General features: G+C 47.2%; 2 protein-coding genes across 4 annotated transcripts; both read right to left on the bottom strand.

Annotated features, from left to right (window-relative positions):
• Positions 1-957: 957 nt before the first annotated feature.
• RPL27 (ribosomal protein L27) lies at positions 958-3,901 on the bottom strand. Its single transcript, XM_001492475.6, has 5 exons — positions 3,778-3,901; positions 3,452-3,534; positions 2,327-2,496; positions 1,156-1,266; positions 958-1,043 (listed from the first exon to the last, which is right to left on the bottom strand). Exons 2-5 carry the CDS (start codon positions 3,530-3,532, stop codon positions 995-997), a joined length of 411 nt encoding a protein of 136 aa, XP_001492525.1. The 5' UTR covers positions 3,533-3,534; positions 3,778-3,901; the 3' UTR covers positions 958-994.
• Positions 3,902-8,671: 4,770 nt separating this feature from the next.
• Positions 8,672-17,104, bottom strand: RUNDC1 (RUN domain containing 1). Of its 3 annotated transcripts, none has more exons than XM_070227223.1 (6): positions 16,607-17,104; positions 14,545-14,574; positions 13,543-13,701; positions 12,331-12,529; positions 11,257-11,376; positions 8,672-10,880 (listed from the first exon to the last, which is right to left on the bottom strand). In XM_070227223.1, exons 1-6 carry the CDS (start codon positions 17,102-17,104, stop codon positions 10,015-10,017), a joined length of 1,872 nt encoding a protein of 623 aa, XP_070083324.1. In that variant the 3' UTR covers positions 8,672-10,014. The 3 variants fall into 3 exon arrangements, with proteins under 3 accessions (XP_070083324.1, XP_070083325.1, XP_023508250.1); XM_070227224.1 differs by having other exon boundaries at positions 14,545-14,564; positions 16,606-17,104; XM_023652482.2 differs by lacking the exon at positions 14,545-14,574.
• Between the last annotated feature and the right edge of the window lie 61 nt (positions 17,105-17,165).

A 17,165-nucleotide genomic window follows, 5' to 3' on the forward strand; every position in this document is an offset into this window, starting at 1 on the left:
GGCAAGGTACTTAACAGGAGTCCATCTCAAAAGAGATGCCCAGTGTTCTAAGGGTGAAGCGTGCACATGTGAAAGTACACAACACATTTCCAATATTTTCACCCAGTCCAGGATTTTTCTGCTAAGAATAACTTAGCAAGTCCCTTTCTCAACACCTCCCCACCATCCCAGATGGAAGTGTGCCAAGTGCAAGCCTTGAAAAAATAAGCCTGTTTGAATCCTGGTTCCATCTAGTGACCTAGAAGCAGCTCAGCAGGAGAGCACATTTTGTCAGTAAAACAGGGTCACAATTAAGTATCTAAAGGTAAAATCACAGATAGGAGGTCCAAATGCCTCTCCTGCAACACACAGTGGTGACACAACCCAATGCCCAAGCCCCTCCAATCACATCCTTTCTTGCCAACCTTTGCTAGCCAGACTGTTTGGGGACCTCTCCCTGGTCCCACTAGCAATGGCTGCTCTGGGGCTCAGGACTTCATCGTCAGCACCATCTTTATTATCTAGAGCAGTTCTCCAGCGTGGTCCTCATCCGAGTAGCACCATATCACCTGACAAGTTTTCTGACCTGCTAAATCTCAGTCGCAGGGTGGGATGCTGGCACTCAGTGGTTAAACAAACCACTTCAGGTTAATGACTTTGAATCCAAAGTAGCTGGTCTTCACTGAGAGGAGCCTTTGGTTTTCACAATGGGGTGGAGGGTTCTCTATGTATGTAATGGGTCGAAGCCAAGGATGCTAAACAATGCTACACCTAAAGCTGTCAAGAGCAGCCATTCTGGGGAAACAGTTCAGTATCACACTTTACCTATCAAGGGGCAACTGATGGGGTAGGGGAACAGAAGTAGCCTCACAAAGGCAGTCAAGCCTTTTTATTTCCCCACAGCCGCTCATCCTCTACCCGGTGTCTCTCATATGAATGCTCTGCCCCAGTCAATAATGCATGCAGCACACAGACAAGGATTTTTTGTATTTTTAATGACTGAGACAAACCAGATCTAAAACCGCAGCTTCTGGAAGAACCATTTGTTCTTGCCGGTCTTGTATCTAGAGGGGAGAGGGAGAAAAAAGGACGCCAATGAAGAGAGAACAAGACAAAACTCCCTTCAGAGAGAACAGTGAAAGCATACCCCAGCATCCACTACCCAAGCCTACTTACCTCTCCTCGAACTTGACCTTGGCTTCTCGTCGGGCCTTGCGTTTAAGAGCAGGGTCTCTGAAGACATCTTTGTTGACAACAGTTTTGTCCAAGGGGATATCCACAGAGTACCTGGGGACAAGGGCAGGGAGGTAGGAGCAGCCACAGGCTGCCTGCCAGGGCCTTCACCTTCCCCCCCAAGTACTCCTGTGACATTGGGGTGTTAGGGTCTAACTCCATAGGAGCAAACATCAAAAGCTGTGCCAAAGTCCTGATGACATTCTCTGGAAATTTACAATTTTAACAGACTTATTTACATAGTTTCAAACCACTGAAAAACTTCACATTTCACTCTCAATTCTCCATAACTACTTTATTTTTTCTAACTAAGAACCATCACTTTATTAGATCTTTACTATGATCATGGCGGCTGGCTACCTTTCCATTTGGAGCCATTTTATTTAGTGTTGTTCAAATTCTGCCTATGCAGGGTCAGTGTCATTAGGACAACGCAAAAGCTGAGTGGCTAGCTGGCTCAGCCTCACTGCTTTCCAGCAACTGAGAAACAGCAAATTAAGGTAAACATGCACCCTGAGTAGCAAACTTTCAAGGCGCATGCTGCTGGGTTTGGGCAATTATTGGTCAGTCTCTCTCTAATCTTGTATTTCCTTATAACTCTGTACCAAGATAGTGTATATGCTACACACTACTGTGAAAGGCCAGGAACTAAAGGGCCCAGCAGTTGAGCGGAATTAACAGGGGGAGACCTGCTTTCACTTATTTACCAAACATTTGTGAAAGCCTGTAATGACTATCCTCGACGGTGGAACAGTGGACGAGGGCAGGTCAGATCTTATGGCTACGTTTACTGTGGCTGGACACAAATGCAACAATCTTTAATCAACACAAAGAATTTTCAGGCGAGGAGAGAGATCAAGAGCAAGCTTGAAAGAGATTTTTCAATCCTGCCTGGCCAAGTCAGGGAAGTCACTACAGAAAATGACAGGAACGTGAACAGTTTCAACACAGATTAAAGAGGCAACACTGGAAACCACAGCCATTTTATAAGTGACAAGTTGAAAACGATGTCTATTCCCCACGCTGGAGTGGCTACAAGGTTGTCTCCCTATTCAGCAGGGCAGAAAGGAGGAAAAAAAAAAGTCGCCTTCAGTCCCATGCTTGGAAGGCTCACCTTGTGGGCATGAGGTGATTGTAGTTATAAACTTTCACAAAAGATTTGATCTTTGACCTCTTGGCGATTTTCTTCTTGCCCATGGCAGCTGTCACTTTGCGGGGATAGCGGTCAATTCCAGCCACTAGAGCATGGCTGTAGGGGCGGTCTGAGGTGCCATCATCAATGTTCTGAATGAGCAAGAATCACATTAGTTCTTAACTGAAGGCCTATTAAAATCTGCCAGATGCAGGGCATGTATAGAACAGCCCCACGCCTGGGTCTCCAAGACCCACTGTTATAAAAATCACACGAAGCAGACATTCTAAGTACTACGCTAGATGCCCACAGAGTAGCAGGAGTAAGGGTGGTATTCACTCCCTCCAGGAAGAATCTGGAAAGATTCCAGGGAAGTAAGAGATTTAAAAGAAACAAGAGTTAACATTTACGGAGTGCTTGCTATGTGCCAAGCACCGGTTCTTAGGACTTTACATCTCTTAATTTCCTCCACGATTGCGCTGCCACTAAGGGACAGAGGCCCAAACTGGCCGCCTAACTCCAGAAACCAGACTCAGGTGGAGAAAGGGGAACCAAGGGTGCCCCGGTGACCCCACAACAGCCAAAAGCAGGGGCATATGCAGCCAGAGCTCACAGACCTCACAGGAGACTACGAGAGGCAGGCAGAGGGCCAACAGTGAAGGGCTATGCAGAGTGACCGCTCTGACTAAACGACGTCTCTCTGCAGAGTCCCAGCTGCAGCACTCACTACCTGTTAGACCTCAGGTGAATTACTAACACCTCCAAACCTTCTCAGTAAAGCAAGTCCCCATGGGCACTGCGAGGATCGGACCTGGCAACAGCTGGAAGGCAGCGCCAGGCACCAAGCAAGCGTTCAAGCAACGGTGGCCACTGTCATGACTTAAAGCCTCTTCGGTAGAGGACGCGATATGTCAGCTGCCCAATTCAACTTACATTTGTTTTATTTTGCTTCCTCCTCTCACCAAAGCTCTCACGCGCTCACCACCCCGCCCCCACCACCCGCAACGCTCAGTGGGCCAGGCCCCTAATCTATGTCCTGAATTGCAAGCCTGCCCGCCCTCCGAAAGCGCCGGGAGGCGACAGCGCAGAGGCTCCCAAGGCTGGTACCTTCACGATGACCGCTTTGCGTCCGGAGTAGCGTCCGGCCAGGACCAGCACCACCTTCCCGGGTTTCATGAACTTGCCCATTTCTGCAGAGAGGAAGGAGAAAGGACGGCTCAGAAACCCGCAAGCGGAGGCTGTGGGCCCGGAACTTCAGGCTGCCCTCACTGCCCTCTTGGCCCAGGCCGCCCGCGGGCTCTGCTGGCAGAACAGGATCCGCTACGAAGCCGCCAGAGACCGAGGAACGGAAAGCACCCGGCGCCGCCGCACAACTCGACCCTCAGGCCACGGATGGCAGTGGATTGGAAGACCCGGGACAAGCCTCTACTCACCGACAGCAACCACCAGGACCTACAGGAGAAAGGAAAGAACGGCACTTCCGCTAACCTTTCACCTCGGGAGAGGTGACCTCACTTCCGGTCCTGCCCTTTAGGCCTCGCCCCGCCTCTTGCGTGGCGCTCAGAATCTGTGTTACGGGCGGAAGAAGCCCTTGAGGGGAAAGCAGGGCCAGGCCTCTCACTTATTCAAGTCAAACTTTATTAGCAGCTCTAGCAGTAGACAAGAGCAAAGGAGTCCTGTCTCCCGCGTGCGGATGGAGGAGCAAGAAAGGCTTTTATGCGCAGTCTTTTCACTCAGCTGCTCCTCTGCCCCCTTGGTTGTAGTTCATTTTTCTGGCGCTAGGAGGGGTACGCAGTTTGAAATTTACTTTTTTTCGCCTTGGAAGAGTCAGGGAACAAAATAGGACATTTATTGGTTCCCACCTTGAGCACTGTTAGACCTAAGGAAGGAGAGACGAAGATCAATCAAAGAAGGGTACTTGCCCCCAACATTTACAGTCTGATCATGTCATAGATATTACTGACTAGAATAAGCAGTGAGGGAGGTGGACGATGATGGTAATGGCAGCTGCTTACCCTGTGCCAGGCCGAGTTAATCTATTTATGTATATCATCTCATTTAATCCTCATAACAATGCTAGGAGATAGGTACTATTATCTGCATCCTACAATTGAAGAAACTGTGGCCTAGAGAGATTAAGTGATTTGCCCAAAGTTCACAGCTGGTAAATGGTGGAGCTGAGACTCAGACTCAGGCAGTCCTCCTGAGTCCATAACTGTTTACCCTGTCACCACACTGAGCACCTGCTCTGTGCCAGGCAAGATGTATGTAAGTCGACAGCCTATTTAATTCTCACCACTCTGCATGTTGAGTATTTTCCTCCCATTTAGCATGAGAAAATTGAGATTCAGAGAGGATAAATTACCTCTCTGAGGTTGAGCTTGATCAGTAGCATAGATGGAATTCAAATCTAGGTTTGAACCCAAATTTAGTTGGCTCTCAAACTGGATTATTTCTCCTCACTCACTGGAAGAGTGTTTTTCGATGGTTTTTGTTTTCCTTTTTCTCCCCAAAGCCCCCCAGTACACAGTTGCACATTCTTTATTGTGGGTCCTTCTAGTTGTGGCATGTGGGACGCTGCCTCCGCGTTGTTTGATGAGCAGTGCCATGTCCACACCCAGGATTCGAACCAATGAAACACTGGGCCGCCTGCAGCGGAGCACGCGAACTTAACCACTCGGCCACGGGGCCAGCCCCCTCCAAGGTTCTTTAGGTGCCTTCCAAGTTCAAGAGAAAGAGAAACCATCTTACAGTTTATCTGAACATTGAAGAATCTATAGGATTGGTCTTGGGCGAGACGTGGGAACTATCAGGGTTTCATCAATTCTCTTCTTGATGCTCTCCAAGGATCAGTTTTCCCTGCAGCCCTCCGGACCCTATTCCAATGGTTTATCACCCTAATTGTGTACTTACATTTATACATTCAATTATACTATTTTCTGCTTTCGTTAAGAATGTGACATTTTGGAGTTGGAAGGGACCTCAGAGATCCCTACTCTGGCCTCTCAAAGATGAGAGGACAGTTCTAGAGCTGCAAAGTCACAGGGTTGGTGGTGCAGAGGAAGGTCTCCCAATGCTCAACCCGTGCTCTCCCTGCTCACTACACCACACTGCTCTGTCCATTTCCATTTCCACTTCCACAGTCTTCTCCCAGGCTCCTTATATGCTTCTGCCTCTTTTGCTGTTTCTCTTGGAAACTAGAAACCAAACCGTGAAATCTTATAATTGTCTTGGACTCTTCTCACAAACTAAAGCTTTCCAAATGAAATTAGTCTTAGCCTAATTTAGCCTAATGTCTTTTTTTTTTTTTTTTTTTGAGGAAGATTAGCCCTGAGCTAACTACTGCCAGTCCTCCTCTTTTTGCTAAGGAAGCCTGGCCCTGAGCTAACATCGTGCCCATCTTCCTCTACTTTATATGTGGGATGCCTACCACAGCATGGCTTGCCACGTGGTGCCATGTCCGCACCCGGGATCCAAACTGGCGAACCCTGGGCCACTGAGAAGCAGAACATGCGAACTTAACTGCTGTGCCACCGGGCTGGCCCTAGCCTAATGTCTTTTAAATCTTTGTTGTTGTTGTTGTTGTTGCTGAGGAAGATTAGCCCTGAGCTAACATCTCTGTCAGTCTTCCTCACTTTTGTATGTGGGTCGCTGCCACGGGATGGCCGATGAGTGCTCTAGATCCTTCCCTGGGCTCTGAGCCTGTGAACCTGGGCCGCTGAACAGAGTGCACCAAACTCAACCACTACACCACAGGGCCAGCCCCTAAATCTTTTCTATCTGTTTCCACCTGCTCTGATGCAGCCTCAGTTCTTTTTCTTCTCCAGTCCCTTCTCAAACTTCTGTGTGGGTCAGAATTTCTTGGGATGCTTATTAAAGATGCCTCTCCAATCCAAGAGATTCCAATTCAGGTCTGGAGTACAGCCAAAATAAAGATCTACAGATCTTTTTTTTTTTTTTTTAAGATTTCATTTTTTTCCTTTTTCTCCCCAAAGCCCCCTGGTACATAGTTGTATATTCTTCGTTGTGGGTCCTTCTAGTTGTGGCATGTGGGACGCTGCCTCAGCGTGGTGTGATGAGCAGTGCCATGTCCGCGCCCAGGATTCGAACCAACGAAACACTGGGCCGCCTGCAGTGGAGCGCGCGAACTTAACCGCTCGGCCACAGGGCCAGCCCCAGATCTACAGATCTTATTTTGAGAAACTTCTCTAAACACAACTCTTAAGTCCACCACTTATCTGCTTGAAAGCCTTGTTGATTCTCTGTACCAAGATTTGAACTCTTACTCCCTTTCTACTTTTCCTTCAGCACAAGTTCCTATGACTCCTCCACACTTCTCACATACCCTCTTGGTTCCAGCTAGCTCCACTACTCAAAGATCCAACCTCTTCTGAACTCTGGAGTCTTTACTCAGGCTGTTCCACGTGTCTTTATTCTTCTCCTCCACTGTAGCCAGACAAAATCGTATCCAAACCTCATCCATCCTTCAAGGCCACTCTAGAATTCTCTTAGGCAGAATTAATCTCTTCCTTCCCTGCATTCCCTCAGCAATCCAATCCGTACTTACCTTTCCTATAACACATCTTAGTTGGCTTGGATCAATGGTTCCCAAAGTGGTCCCAGACCAGTAGCATCAGCAAAACCTGGGTATTGTTAGAAATGCAAATTCTCAGGCCCCACCCCAGAGCTAATAAATAACAAACTCTGGGGATTTGACCCAGCAATTTGTGTTTTAGCAAGCTACTCAAACCTGCAATTGGTTTGGCATCTCTTTAGCTGGATATTGTGTTCCTTGAGGGCAGGGAGTATGTTTTACTTCTCTCCTTCTTCAGCACCAAGCCTGGCCCAGGCAGGTGGTATGCCCTCAATAATGAATGAATGAATGAATACAGAGCACCTCAGAAATCTGTAACAATGCTTTGCAGAGCATACCTTTACAACAGACCCTGAACTTTCCTTGGATACATATCCATGACTTTTTCATTCTACTCTTGCATATCCTCAGACCTGGGCTAACTGTTCCTCCTCTCCTCCCTCATCCTGTCTGCCTCACCCCAAGCCAAAGACAGAGCTCTGGACTCAGTTACAAGGCAGATATCAGTGACTAGCAGACATGTGACTGCTGGCATGGTGGCAGGATTGTCTCCGTCTCTACTCATGAAGAACTTGGCAGAGCAATGGCTATCTGCCCATTTGCCTGCAGGCTAGTCCTCTGGCAGCTGAAATTTCAGGCAGGTATGTGGAAAATACCTTCTCTTCTCCAAAGTGAGGCAGAGTGAGAGGGTGGATATAGGAGAGAGAGGAGCAAAAGATTTGCAAGCAGCATCATACAATGAGGTAACATGATAGAGTATAAAGCTCATAGGATTTGGATTCAGGCAACTTGAGTCCAAATTCCAGCTCTTCCATCACGTAAACCTGGACAAAATGTTTAAGCTTTCTGCAGTTCGGTTTCCTCAGCTATAAAGTGGCGATAGGGGCCAGCCCCGTGGCAGAGTGGTTAAGTTTGTGCACTGCACTTCGGCGGCCCAGGGTTTCGCTGGTTTGGATCCCAGGCGCGGACATGACACTGCTTATCAAGCCATGCTGAGGCAGCGTCCCACATAGCACAACCACAAAGACCTACAGCTAAAATATATAACTATGTACTGGCTGCGGGGGGGGGGGGGGAGAGGAGGAGGAGGAGGAGGAGGAGGAGGAGGAGGAGGAGGAGGGGGAGGAGGAGGGGGAGGAGGAGGGGGAGGGGGAGGGGAAGAAAAGATTAGCAACAGTTGTTACCTCAGGTGTTAATCTTTAAAAAAAATAATAAACTCTAAAAAATAAAAATAAAAAAATGGGAATATTGTTCCCATTTACTTACAAGTAGTGAGAATTACATTAGGATGACACAAACAAAAATGCCTCCCATGATGCTAGCACGCAGCCTCCATACAAATTCATTTCCGTGAGGATTAGAAAAAAAATACTACTGGGGTGATCCAGGGCTCTGCCACATGGCTATAGCAGTTATTACCCACCTCAAATGATACCAATGGATCTAAAACTGCCAATTCCAAAAGTGGCATGTGTGGTGAGATCTGCTGTGGGGATGGGACTGCAGACCTGGGCGAGATGGGATGATAATGCAAGGGCACTTTTTAGTGAATTTGTTCAAGAGGAAAAAGCACCACCAAAGCTGGGAGTTGATGCAGGGCACAGAGCAGAGAGGCAGAAAGGCCAGGGGCCAGACATCACTCAAGGAAATATGAGCTGGATCAGATGGGCTGATAATACCCAGACAGACATACAAACCAAAGCCAAGGGTCTCTAAGGTCTTTGCAGAGAAACTACACAAAATACTATGATTTTATTAGCAACCACAGATAGATTATTTTTCACATTTTACACTTATTCTTGTTCACACAGAAAGAGGACTAATTCTAATGAATTATCAATAATATACCTTAAATAACATGTTGTGAAAAAAATTAAGTTAAAATGCACTACGTAACAGTGCTCACATAAAGGACAGCTGGCTATTTAATACGTGAAACAATGCTGAATCAGTGTTGGAAGCCAATTTGATCCTCCAGAAAGTGATACACTTTGCCCCTCTTTGGTCAGTCCTGGAGCAGTATGCAAGCTGAATGACAAACATGAACTAAAAAGGCTAAAATACTCAAGACCAAATAGGACCACTCCAGAGTCAGTTTTACAATGAAATGCTCAGCCCCCCTGTCTGTCAACTGAGATCTGCTGGATCCCTGTCCCTGCTGTAGTACCTATCGCATGATTAGACCTCGGCCACCATCCAGCCTCCAGGACAAGTAGAATCACAACCCCAGGAAGAGTCACTGCTGGTCACCCATGTGTATTCCTATCCCAACTTGACTCAGGTGGCAAGGGTTCTCTCAGGGAGCATACCTCTACCACATTTACTCCTGAGCAGACTGTGTCAGCGTCTTGTTGGGAGGTGTGCAGAGGAAAGGTTACTTGCCAGAGGACATGGTACCAGACAACGGTTGTTATTCCTTATAAACAACCAGCAGCAAAACCAAAAGACCATCAATGTACTGTAAGAGGATCACCTTGCCAGGAACAGATTCCAGTTCTTACCTCTACATGAAAAGGGCTCATAACAAAATCAACTTTTACTTAACGTTCTTAGAAATGCTGTTCTGAGATATTCACGCTCCCAGTTTTAGAGGCAGCTATGGAACATACACAGCTTCCCCGGATCTTGGCTCCCGATTTGACTCACAGGAGCCTCAAGTCAAATGTCTTCCAGAGCAAGAACTCACTCATATTGTCAGTCACTGCCATAAAGAGAATGGTTAGAACAACCTGGGGTTCCTAAAAATCAGATGTGGCATGACAAGTTGGTGCATTAACTGTGTGTCATGACTGATTCCTTTCACACAGGCTCAACTATATGTGCCCACATGTACACTGTGGTTACACACCAGGGCAGAACCTTTTAACAAGAGGATCTCCAGCATTGCTTTTTTCTGACCCCCCTCCCCCCCTGTATTTCTTTCTGAGATACTAAGTGGGTGGGGAAAACAGACTTTGCAGTCCTTTGGCTAGGGAAGATGTCTGTAAGCTCTCCTCCTGTTCCTTGCTCCTATCCCAGAAGACTAACCATCTGTCCCTACCAAGCAAGGTGATGGTCTAGGGCCAGAACATTCCTATCAAAAGGCATCTTTGATGTTCTTGAGTTGGCGCACGGCCAGGTCTACAGGGAGACTGAACTTGAGGCTGCTGAGGCGACTGAGCAGGTTGAGGGCACTCTCAAAGCCTGTGTGTGCCATGTAGCTCCAAGGCTGGTAGTGGGGCTCAATGAGTGATCCCGACTTGCAGATGAGGTTCACCCAAGACACGAGACGCTGCTCATTCAGTGCCATGCACACCAAGGCCTTTAGCTCTGAGTCTGCGCTGCGCTTAAAGGGGTCGTGCTCCGTCAGCACCATGTGGATGGCTGTCAGTAGGCTCTGCTTGGGGGTCACCACAGTGCCTCCCATAACAGGCAGGGCGAAGGACTGGGAGAGCTTCCGGGCTGGGGATTCCACATAAGCGCGGCCGTTCTTAGCGTGGTAGTACTTTACAAAGAGCTCCCAGGGGTGCATGGCCTCGGGGGCCGAGGAGAAGGCTGGCAGCAAACAAGCAATGGGGGCCATGACCAGGCTCATCCCTGGTGAGGAGGCATACAGTCCATGGGCCAACAGGTCCCTCACAGCTACCGTCAGCTCCTTCCGCACAGCCATGGTCAGCTCATCCTTGCCTCCCAGAGAGAGGTCCTGGAGGTTGGCGGAAGTGATGACGTGGTTGTGAGGCTGGTGCCTCAAGGCCAGCTGCCTCACTCTGTCTACTGATACCTCCAGCCTCTTCAGTAAGGGAGAGTAGTCCCTGTCAGCCTGACCCCTCTGCCACAGGGTCTGTGGGATCTGGCCTGTGGCACAACCAAACTGGCTGACAGCAAAGATGTGAAGCACTGCCAGCGCTCGCCGCATCAGGTGCAGCCCCGTCTCTCGAACTCTCTTCACATCTTCTGCCTTCGCTGTTTAGGAAACACAACGACTCATCAGCTATGGCCATGACGGCACAGAGGTACATTCAACAAGTCATGGGCTGAGATCAAGTCTTGCTTCTGAGATATAGTATGGGTCCCACGTGAAGCCAAGAGCCACCTGTTTTTTTTGCTGGACTTAGTATTTTGTTTTGGTTAATAACAGCTATATTGAATATAATTCACATACCATACAATTTAGTGGTTTTTAGAATATTCACAGAGTTGTGCAACCATCATCCCCAAAAGAAACCCCATACTGTTAGCATTTCCCATTCCCCACTTCTCCCCAACCCCTCAAGCCTGAGGCAACCACTAAGCTACTTTCTGTCTCTATAGACTTGCCAGTTCCGGAAGCTGGACTTACCTTTGTTGTTTCCTTGGGGCAGTTTGCTGCTGCCAGGTCTGGTCGAGCCATTTCCTGTCTTCCCACTGGCCTTGCATTCACAGTGTCCACTATCTGTCTGCAACGGGCTTCCCACTTCATCTGTAATCAGAAGTTACAAAGATGAGATACTTATTTAACCCCTTTATGGCAGATTTTTATTATTATTATTTTTTTTTTAGATTTTTTAAATTGTTCCTTTATCTCTCCAAAGCCCCCCAGTACATAGTTGTATATTTTAGTTGTGGGTCCTTCTAGTTGTGGCATGTGGGACACCGCCTCAGCATGGTTTGATGAGTAGTGCTAGGTCCGCGCTCAGGACCTGAACTGGTGAAACCCTGGGCCACTAAAGCAGGGCGTGCAAACTTAACCACTCGGCTATGGGGCCGGAGCCTATGGCAGATTTTTAAAGGAAAAATAATATTTACCAGTGCCTACCAAATGATGAAACTTTTTTTTTTCCCGCCGAGGAAGATTAGCCCTGAGCTAACATCTGCCAATCCTCCTCTTTTTTCTGAGGAAGACTGGCCCTGAGCTAACATCCGTGCCCATCTTCCTCTACTTTATATGTGGGATGCCTGCCACAGCATGGCTCGCTACGCGGTGCCACGTCCACACCTGGGACCCAAACTGGCGAACCCTGGGCCGCCGAAGTAGAACGTGCGCACTTAACCACCGCACCACCGGGCCAGCCGTCAAATGACAAAACTTTTACAAATATTATCTTAATTGTGTAGGACAGTAACTGTCATACAGTAGCTGGCTCAATAAATATTTGCTGAGTGAAAGAAGCATGAATCATTATTTTATGGATAAAGAGAGTGGGACTAAAGAAGTTAGTAATCTGCCCAAAGACACGAAGCCAGTAAGTGGCAGAGAAGGGATTTTAACTATCTGGTTCCAAAATCCACGTTCTTTCCACTCTACCATGCGGGCTCCCTGAGTGATCAAACCTCTTCAAGATCACAAGAACTGGCATCTGTAGGTATCATACTCAGAATACATAGAATTATTACGACATCTGTCCACTCTTCTCTTCCCATCCCCTCCTCTGACCTTGGATAAAGTTGATGAACATCTCGAGGTCTCGGATCTGAGTTTTCAGCTGCTCAACCAACTGTTCTTTCACACGGGCTGGGTTGACAATCTGAGCCACAGCTGCATCCACACGCTGCCGGAGCTCTTCAGTGGACAGTGAACTGATGTCCTCATTCAGGTTCATGTCCAGTTTCTTTATTAACTCATCTATGACCACCTATCAAGACCACAAGCAATGAGCACACCCTTAGGAATTTTCAGGGAAAAGGTTAGGAAGAAGGAGAATCTTAACTAGTATGCCTCCTAGCCTTAAATGGCAATTAAAGACACACGGAACTCCCAAATTTGTGAGAGAAAATGGTGCAGCTGTTGATCAAGCTGAGGACACAAAGGCTTTACTTCTCTTACCGTAACAAGAACCCTTGGTTCCTCTCTGATAGAAATTTTCCTCTCACTGCAAGTTTTCTACCAGGCCAGGCAACTGTCACTCAGGAGAACAACAGTGGTAACAGTCCCAAGTGGCTCATGATCCAAAAAGCCTCACATTTAGCTTCCCCCAAGGCCTCCAAGAGAATAAACACTGATTTTTCTTAGTTTCTAATCCTTCTCATCTGGTCTTGCCCTACTCTAGGCAACCAAAGAAAAATCTCTAGAAAACATCAAAGTACATTACAACCAAAATATCCTAGTGACAATATTAGGAACAATTTGAAACCCAGGTAATGTAACTCCACCTTGGCCTGAAAAACAGCCACATCACAGGCAGAGACAAACATGCAGGGGAGGTGGTAGCTGTATCTCTACCAGCAGATTTACTTGTCTACTCAGGTGTTGCTTAAATAAATACAGCATTAAAGTCACTCTGGATTCCTGGAATATTTATAAACCAGTCATGGGGAAAAAAGCTAGTTACGTTGTACGATGTTCCCAAGTAAAACTATTTTAATGATCAAATGAAAGACATTATTATTGTTATGATTATATATTGCTATTATTATTAATAATAACCACAGAAAGAGCTCAATCATTATATTATAAAGCTTTGGAACTTGTGTTTCCATGTGTGAATAAAGACTGGTCCAAGGTAATAGCAAAACTTCCCTTTGATTTGGGCCAGCAAATGGATTCTCAGTAAGGACAAGGGTCAAGCTAGTAAAGAATGTCCTGTGAACACTGGAAGGGCCAAGGTAACCTTAGGCAGTGGCGGAGGCGCCTCTGGTGTCTGCTCACCCGCTGTCTTTCCAAGACCACGGACTGTGGCAGGGAGTCATAACTGCCCTCTTGATAGGCAAACGTTTCCAGGTCATCTAGTTGGGTTTTAAGCTGCAGGATCAGTTCCTTCTGCTTCTCCCTTTGGGTTTCCAGACGTTCTCGTTTCTCCTGCTCACTCTAAGACGAGAAAATACGTAGGTCTATTTCACAGGAAAAGGAAAATTCAGGCACATTAAGAATACTGTCAAGCCAATAATGCCTAGTAAAACATGAGATGTTTCCAAGTAATCCACACGAAATATGGAATTCATAAAACACATTTAAAAATAAGAATATTTCATGCAGGGCAACTTAATAAATGTGTGTTTTCTTTAAGAAAGTATTTGTCTCTCATTGGAAATAGGATATGAATACAATGGGGCCTTTGTTAAGACTGCGTTTTTCTTGGTCAAAGGTCTAGTTAGAATTAACACAATTTATGTTAGCCAAGACAGCCTCCCAAGAATTAACATGCCATCCTCCACAGCCAATTACCACAGAACAACTCCTGAATACTTCGTGCAGCCAAATTTTGCAAGAGAATCTGGAGGTAAGAGTGTAGAGAAAGGCTTTATAACTCATAACCAGTTTTCTTAAGATTCAAAGCCCCTCCAATGTATCATACACTTCTGAAAAATAAAAAGAATAAACGCAGGTGCCTGGGACAGTGAAAAAAATCCAAAAGCCAAGTAATGGCGGAGGGAGGTAACAATGTTTAAAAAAAAAAAAATGTCTGGTAAGTTTCCCTAACCAGTGACTCCTTTTCCCACTGTTGACCACCAGGTGGTTTCTGCATTTAAATTATTAAAAACCCTTCAGGGTGGTAAAGTCTTGCCAATGTATTGTAAAACACTGGTTCTTTGCCTTTCTTGAGTATCAAAAACAAAACAAAGCAAAACTAGCATTATCATGCAGGTGTAAGGCTGCATTATAAAGTAGAAGTCTACAGGATATTAAATTTAACCTTAAAATGGTACTTACCAAGCTCTCCAGAAGTACGGCATGAGAGAACAAATGAAAAACAACAAATTAACTTTTTGTTCAAGCTATTTAAAAAGCAATCCTCTTGCTTTAGCTTTGCTCAACATGAAAGTAAGCCTTTTCTCAGGATACTCCCTCTCCAATCCTTTCTGAGCGTTCCGGTTTCTTCTTAGAACCCTGTTCCTCTCTCCCACTTACTGCAGGCCTACCTACCCTTTAAGAGAACATTTCCTCGATTTCCCCAGGCAGAACGGATCATTTTCTCCTCTGTATCTTGTACACACTTCTCTAGCTCATGTCATATTATAATTTGTTTAGGATTCTGTCTCCCCTGGTCTAGGAACTCCTTATAGGCAAGGACCTTGACTTTGTACCCCCAATGCCTAGCATGGTGCCTGGCACAGGGTAAGCTCTCAATATTCATTTGTTGTATGTTACTGAACTGAATCAGGCACAGAATGACATCCAAATAATGAACTCTGACTGGAAGAAGTTGTCTAACCAGTCTAGGGAGAAAGAGCTGGAGAAACTTTCTTTGTTTGTGTTTTCATTGTATCCCAACTTTATGGAGCCAAGGAAGAAAGAAACTAGTCATAAATCCTGATTCCATTTTCATGAGTATGTCTGCTGAACTCTGTCACTTGCCATGGTAGTTACAGTACGATATTTACTGGAATGTGGGCAAACAAGGTTAACAGGAAAGAAGAATGAGGTCTGGTACAAGCCAGGAAATAACAGAAAGAATTTCCAGTACGAAGTGAGATAAAATACTGGTTAAAAAAAATTTGGAACTGATAAGAAGTAAATCCGTTGTTTCAAACATGTCACCCCACTTTGGCATTGCCTGTTCATGTGTCAATATACGCGCACAAGATTACAGCTGTTTATTAGGTGTTTTGAGCACTACGCTTTTTTTTTTTTAAAGTTGTATTCTGTTTCTGAAAGTGAAAATGAACAAGGAAAAGGGCACCACATCCACGCAGAAACTTTAGTGCTCTTCATACCGGAATAGAGCCTGCCCACAGTAATTCCTTCTATGTTTTCTATTCCTTAAAAGTCTGGTAATTTGAGGTGGCTGCTCCTTGTGCAAGGAGCTGTGGATATGTGTAGAGAAGGGCGGAACAGTAAACACAGGATTGCACTGGAAACATTTCAAATTAAAATAAACCAGTCAGTATCCGTTACTGATAAATCTTCTTGGTTAAAGCTAGTTTAAGTGAGAAGAAAGCCACATGTGGGTTGTAACTTGAAGAATAAAATGGTGGAGAAAAGACATCGAATCTCCTCAACCCTTCCAACAAGCTACCTACAATTGTGCACTTTCAGAGATTCAAAGACTATACGGAAACGTTCCTTTGGTATGTTATACAGATTCTCACTACTCCTCAGTACAGGCTAACAGACTGGATCTTCAGTTACCAAAGGGACCTCATTTAGAATGCCTAGTTATTAAGCACGATGGGGAAGGAGTCTTAAAATACCAACATTACGAAATTCATATAATCAGGTGTTGTTTCTTTCAATTACCAAGAGACCCTAAAGTTCACCAAAGTTCTCACCCAGACAAGAGAGTCTAAAGATTAAAGACTTTCTCTAGATTCCAGGAAAGCACGGACAGGGATCAGATCTAAATTTCCACAGATTCCAACTCACTTGCCAATTTTCCAATCCCCAGGGTTGGGGTACTCTATCAGCAAATGTGTTCAGGACTTAGATACTTTATGAGGTGACGGCAAGGCGAGCGGGAGCAGCATTGCTTCGGTTGCTCTGTTGCCCTCTGAATACTCTCTTCGCTCACCGCTCCTCTGCCCGTCACTTCATCACACGTGCATCTCTTTCCAGACCTTCGGTGGACACCTCTCACCATCACATTCCCAGGCCGCTCTGTCCTTCTGCCCTTCAGCAGGCCCCGCCCAACTGTCTCCAGTCTCCTCGTCTCGGACGCGCGTTATCATCTAGATCGCTGGGCATCTCACCACGTCTACTTCTGTCCGCGTCAGCATCGCCACCTACCCAAGCCCCCTATTCCTGTAACCCTCGGGGGCCGGCCCCAGCTGCTCACCTGGTCCTCGCTCCGCAACCGTGGCCGGTCCCCTGGCAGCCTGTCGCCCTCGTCGCTGGCGGGGTCCTCGGGGCCCCCGTAACCCAGGACGTGAGGGCACCCGCGGAAGGCGAAGTCCTCAAGCTCGCGCAGGAGGCGCTGCTGCTCCGCCGGCGCCCCGCGCACCACCTGGCGCAGGCGGAACTGCACCTGCGCGAAGTGCGAGGACAGCGCGAGCAGCGCCGAATCCAGCCGCCGCCGCTCGGCCCGCAGCCGCTGCAGCGTCCGGCCCGGCGAGTCGGGCGGGGAGCCTGGGGCCGCGCCGGGCTCCTCGGCCGCCGCCTCTTCCGAGAACGCAGCCGCCCCAGGCCCGGCCTCCGCCACCGCCCCCACCGGGGCCCAGCGCACCGCCTCGCACGGTGGCAGCGATTCCTCTTCCTCCTCCTCTTCGTCCTTCGCCTTTGGCCCGACGGCTGCCACCACCGTTACCGGCTCTGCAGCCGCTTCGACAGCCGCCATCTTCCCGGAAGCGCCGGCGCACTTCAGCCGCGCCCCCTCGCTGCCATGGCAACCGCGCGCG

This window comes from Equus caballus, chromosome 11 (genome assembly GCF_041296265.1).
Source record: "Equus caballus isolate H_3958 breed thoroughbred chromosome 11, TB-T2T, whole genome shotgun sequence".
NCBI lineage: Eukaryota > Metazoa > Chordata > Mammalia > Perissodactyla > Equidae > Equus > Equus caballus.

What these genes read in the sequence shown, in the direction of transcription:
- RPL27 (XM_001492475.6), bottom strand. Translation starts at nt 3,532, where the DNA reads ATGGGCAAGTTCATGAAACCCGGGAAGGTGGTGCTGGTCCTGGCCGGA. An exon ending in GCAAAGCGGTCATCGTGAAG is followed by an intron (nt 2,497 to 3,451) that starts GTACCAGCCTTG and finishes TTGCTCATTCAG; the next exon opens with AACATTGATGATGGCACCTC. An exon ending in AATCACCTCATGCCCACAAG is followed by an intron (nt 1,267 to 2,326) that starts GTGAGCCTTCCA and finishes CCTTGTCCCCAG; the next exon opens with GTACTCTGTGGATATCCCCT.
- RUNDC1 (XM_070227223.1), bottom strand. Translation starts at nt 17,104, where the DNA reads ATGGCGGCTGTCGAAGCGGCTGCAGAGCCGGTAACGGTGGTGGCAGCC. An exon ending in GTTCATCAACTTTATCCAAG is followed by an intron (nt 11,377 to 12,330) that starts GTCAGAGGAGGG and finishes TTCTGATTACAG; the next exon opens with ATGAAGTGGGAAGCCCGTTG. An exon ending in GCCCCAAGGAAACAACAAAG is followed by an intron (nt 10,881 to 11,256) that starts GTAAGTCCAGCT and finishes TTTCCTAAACAG; the next exon opens with CGAAGGCAGAAGATGTGAAG.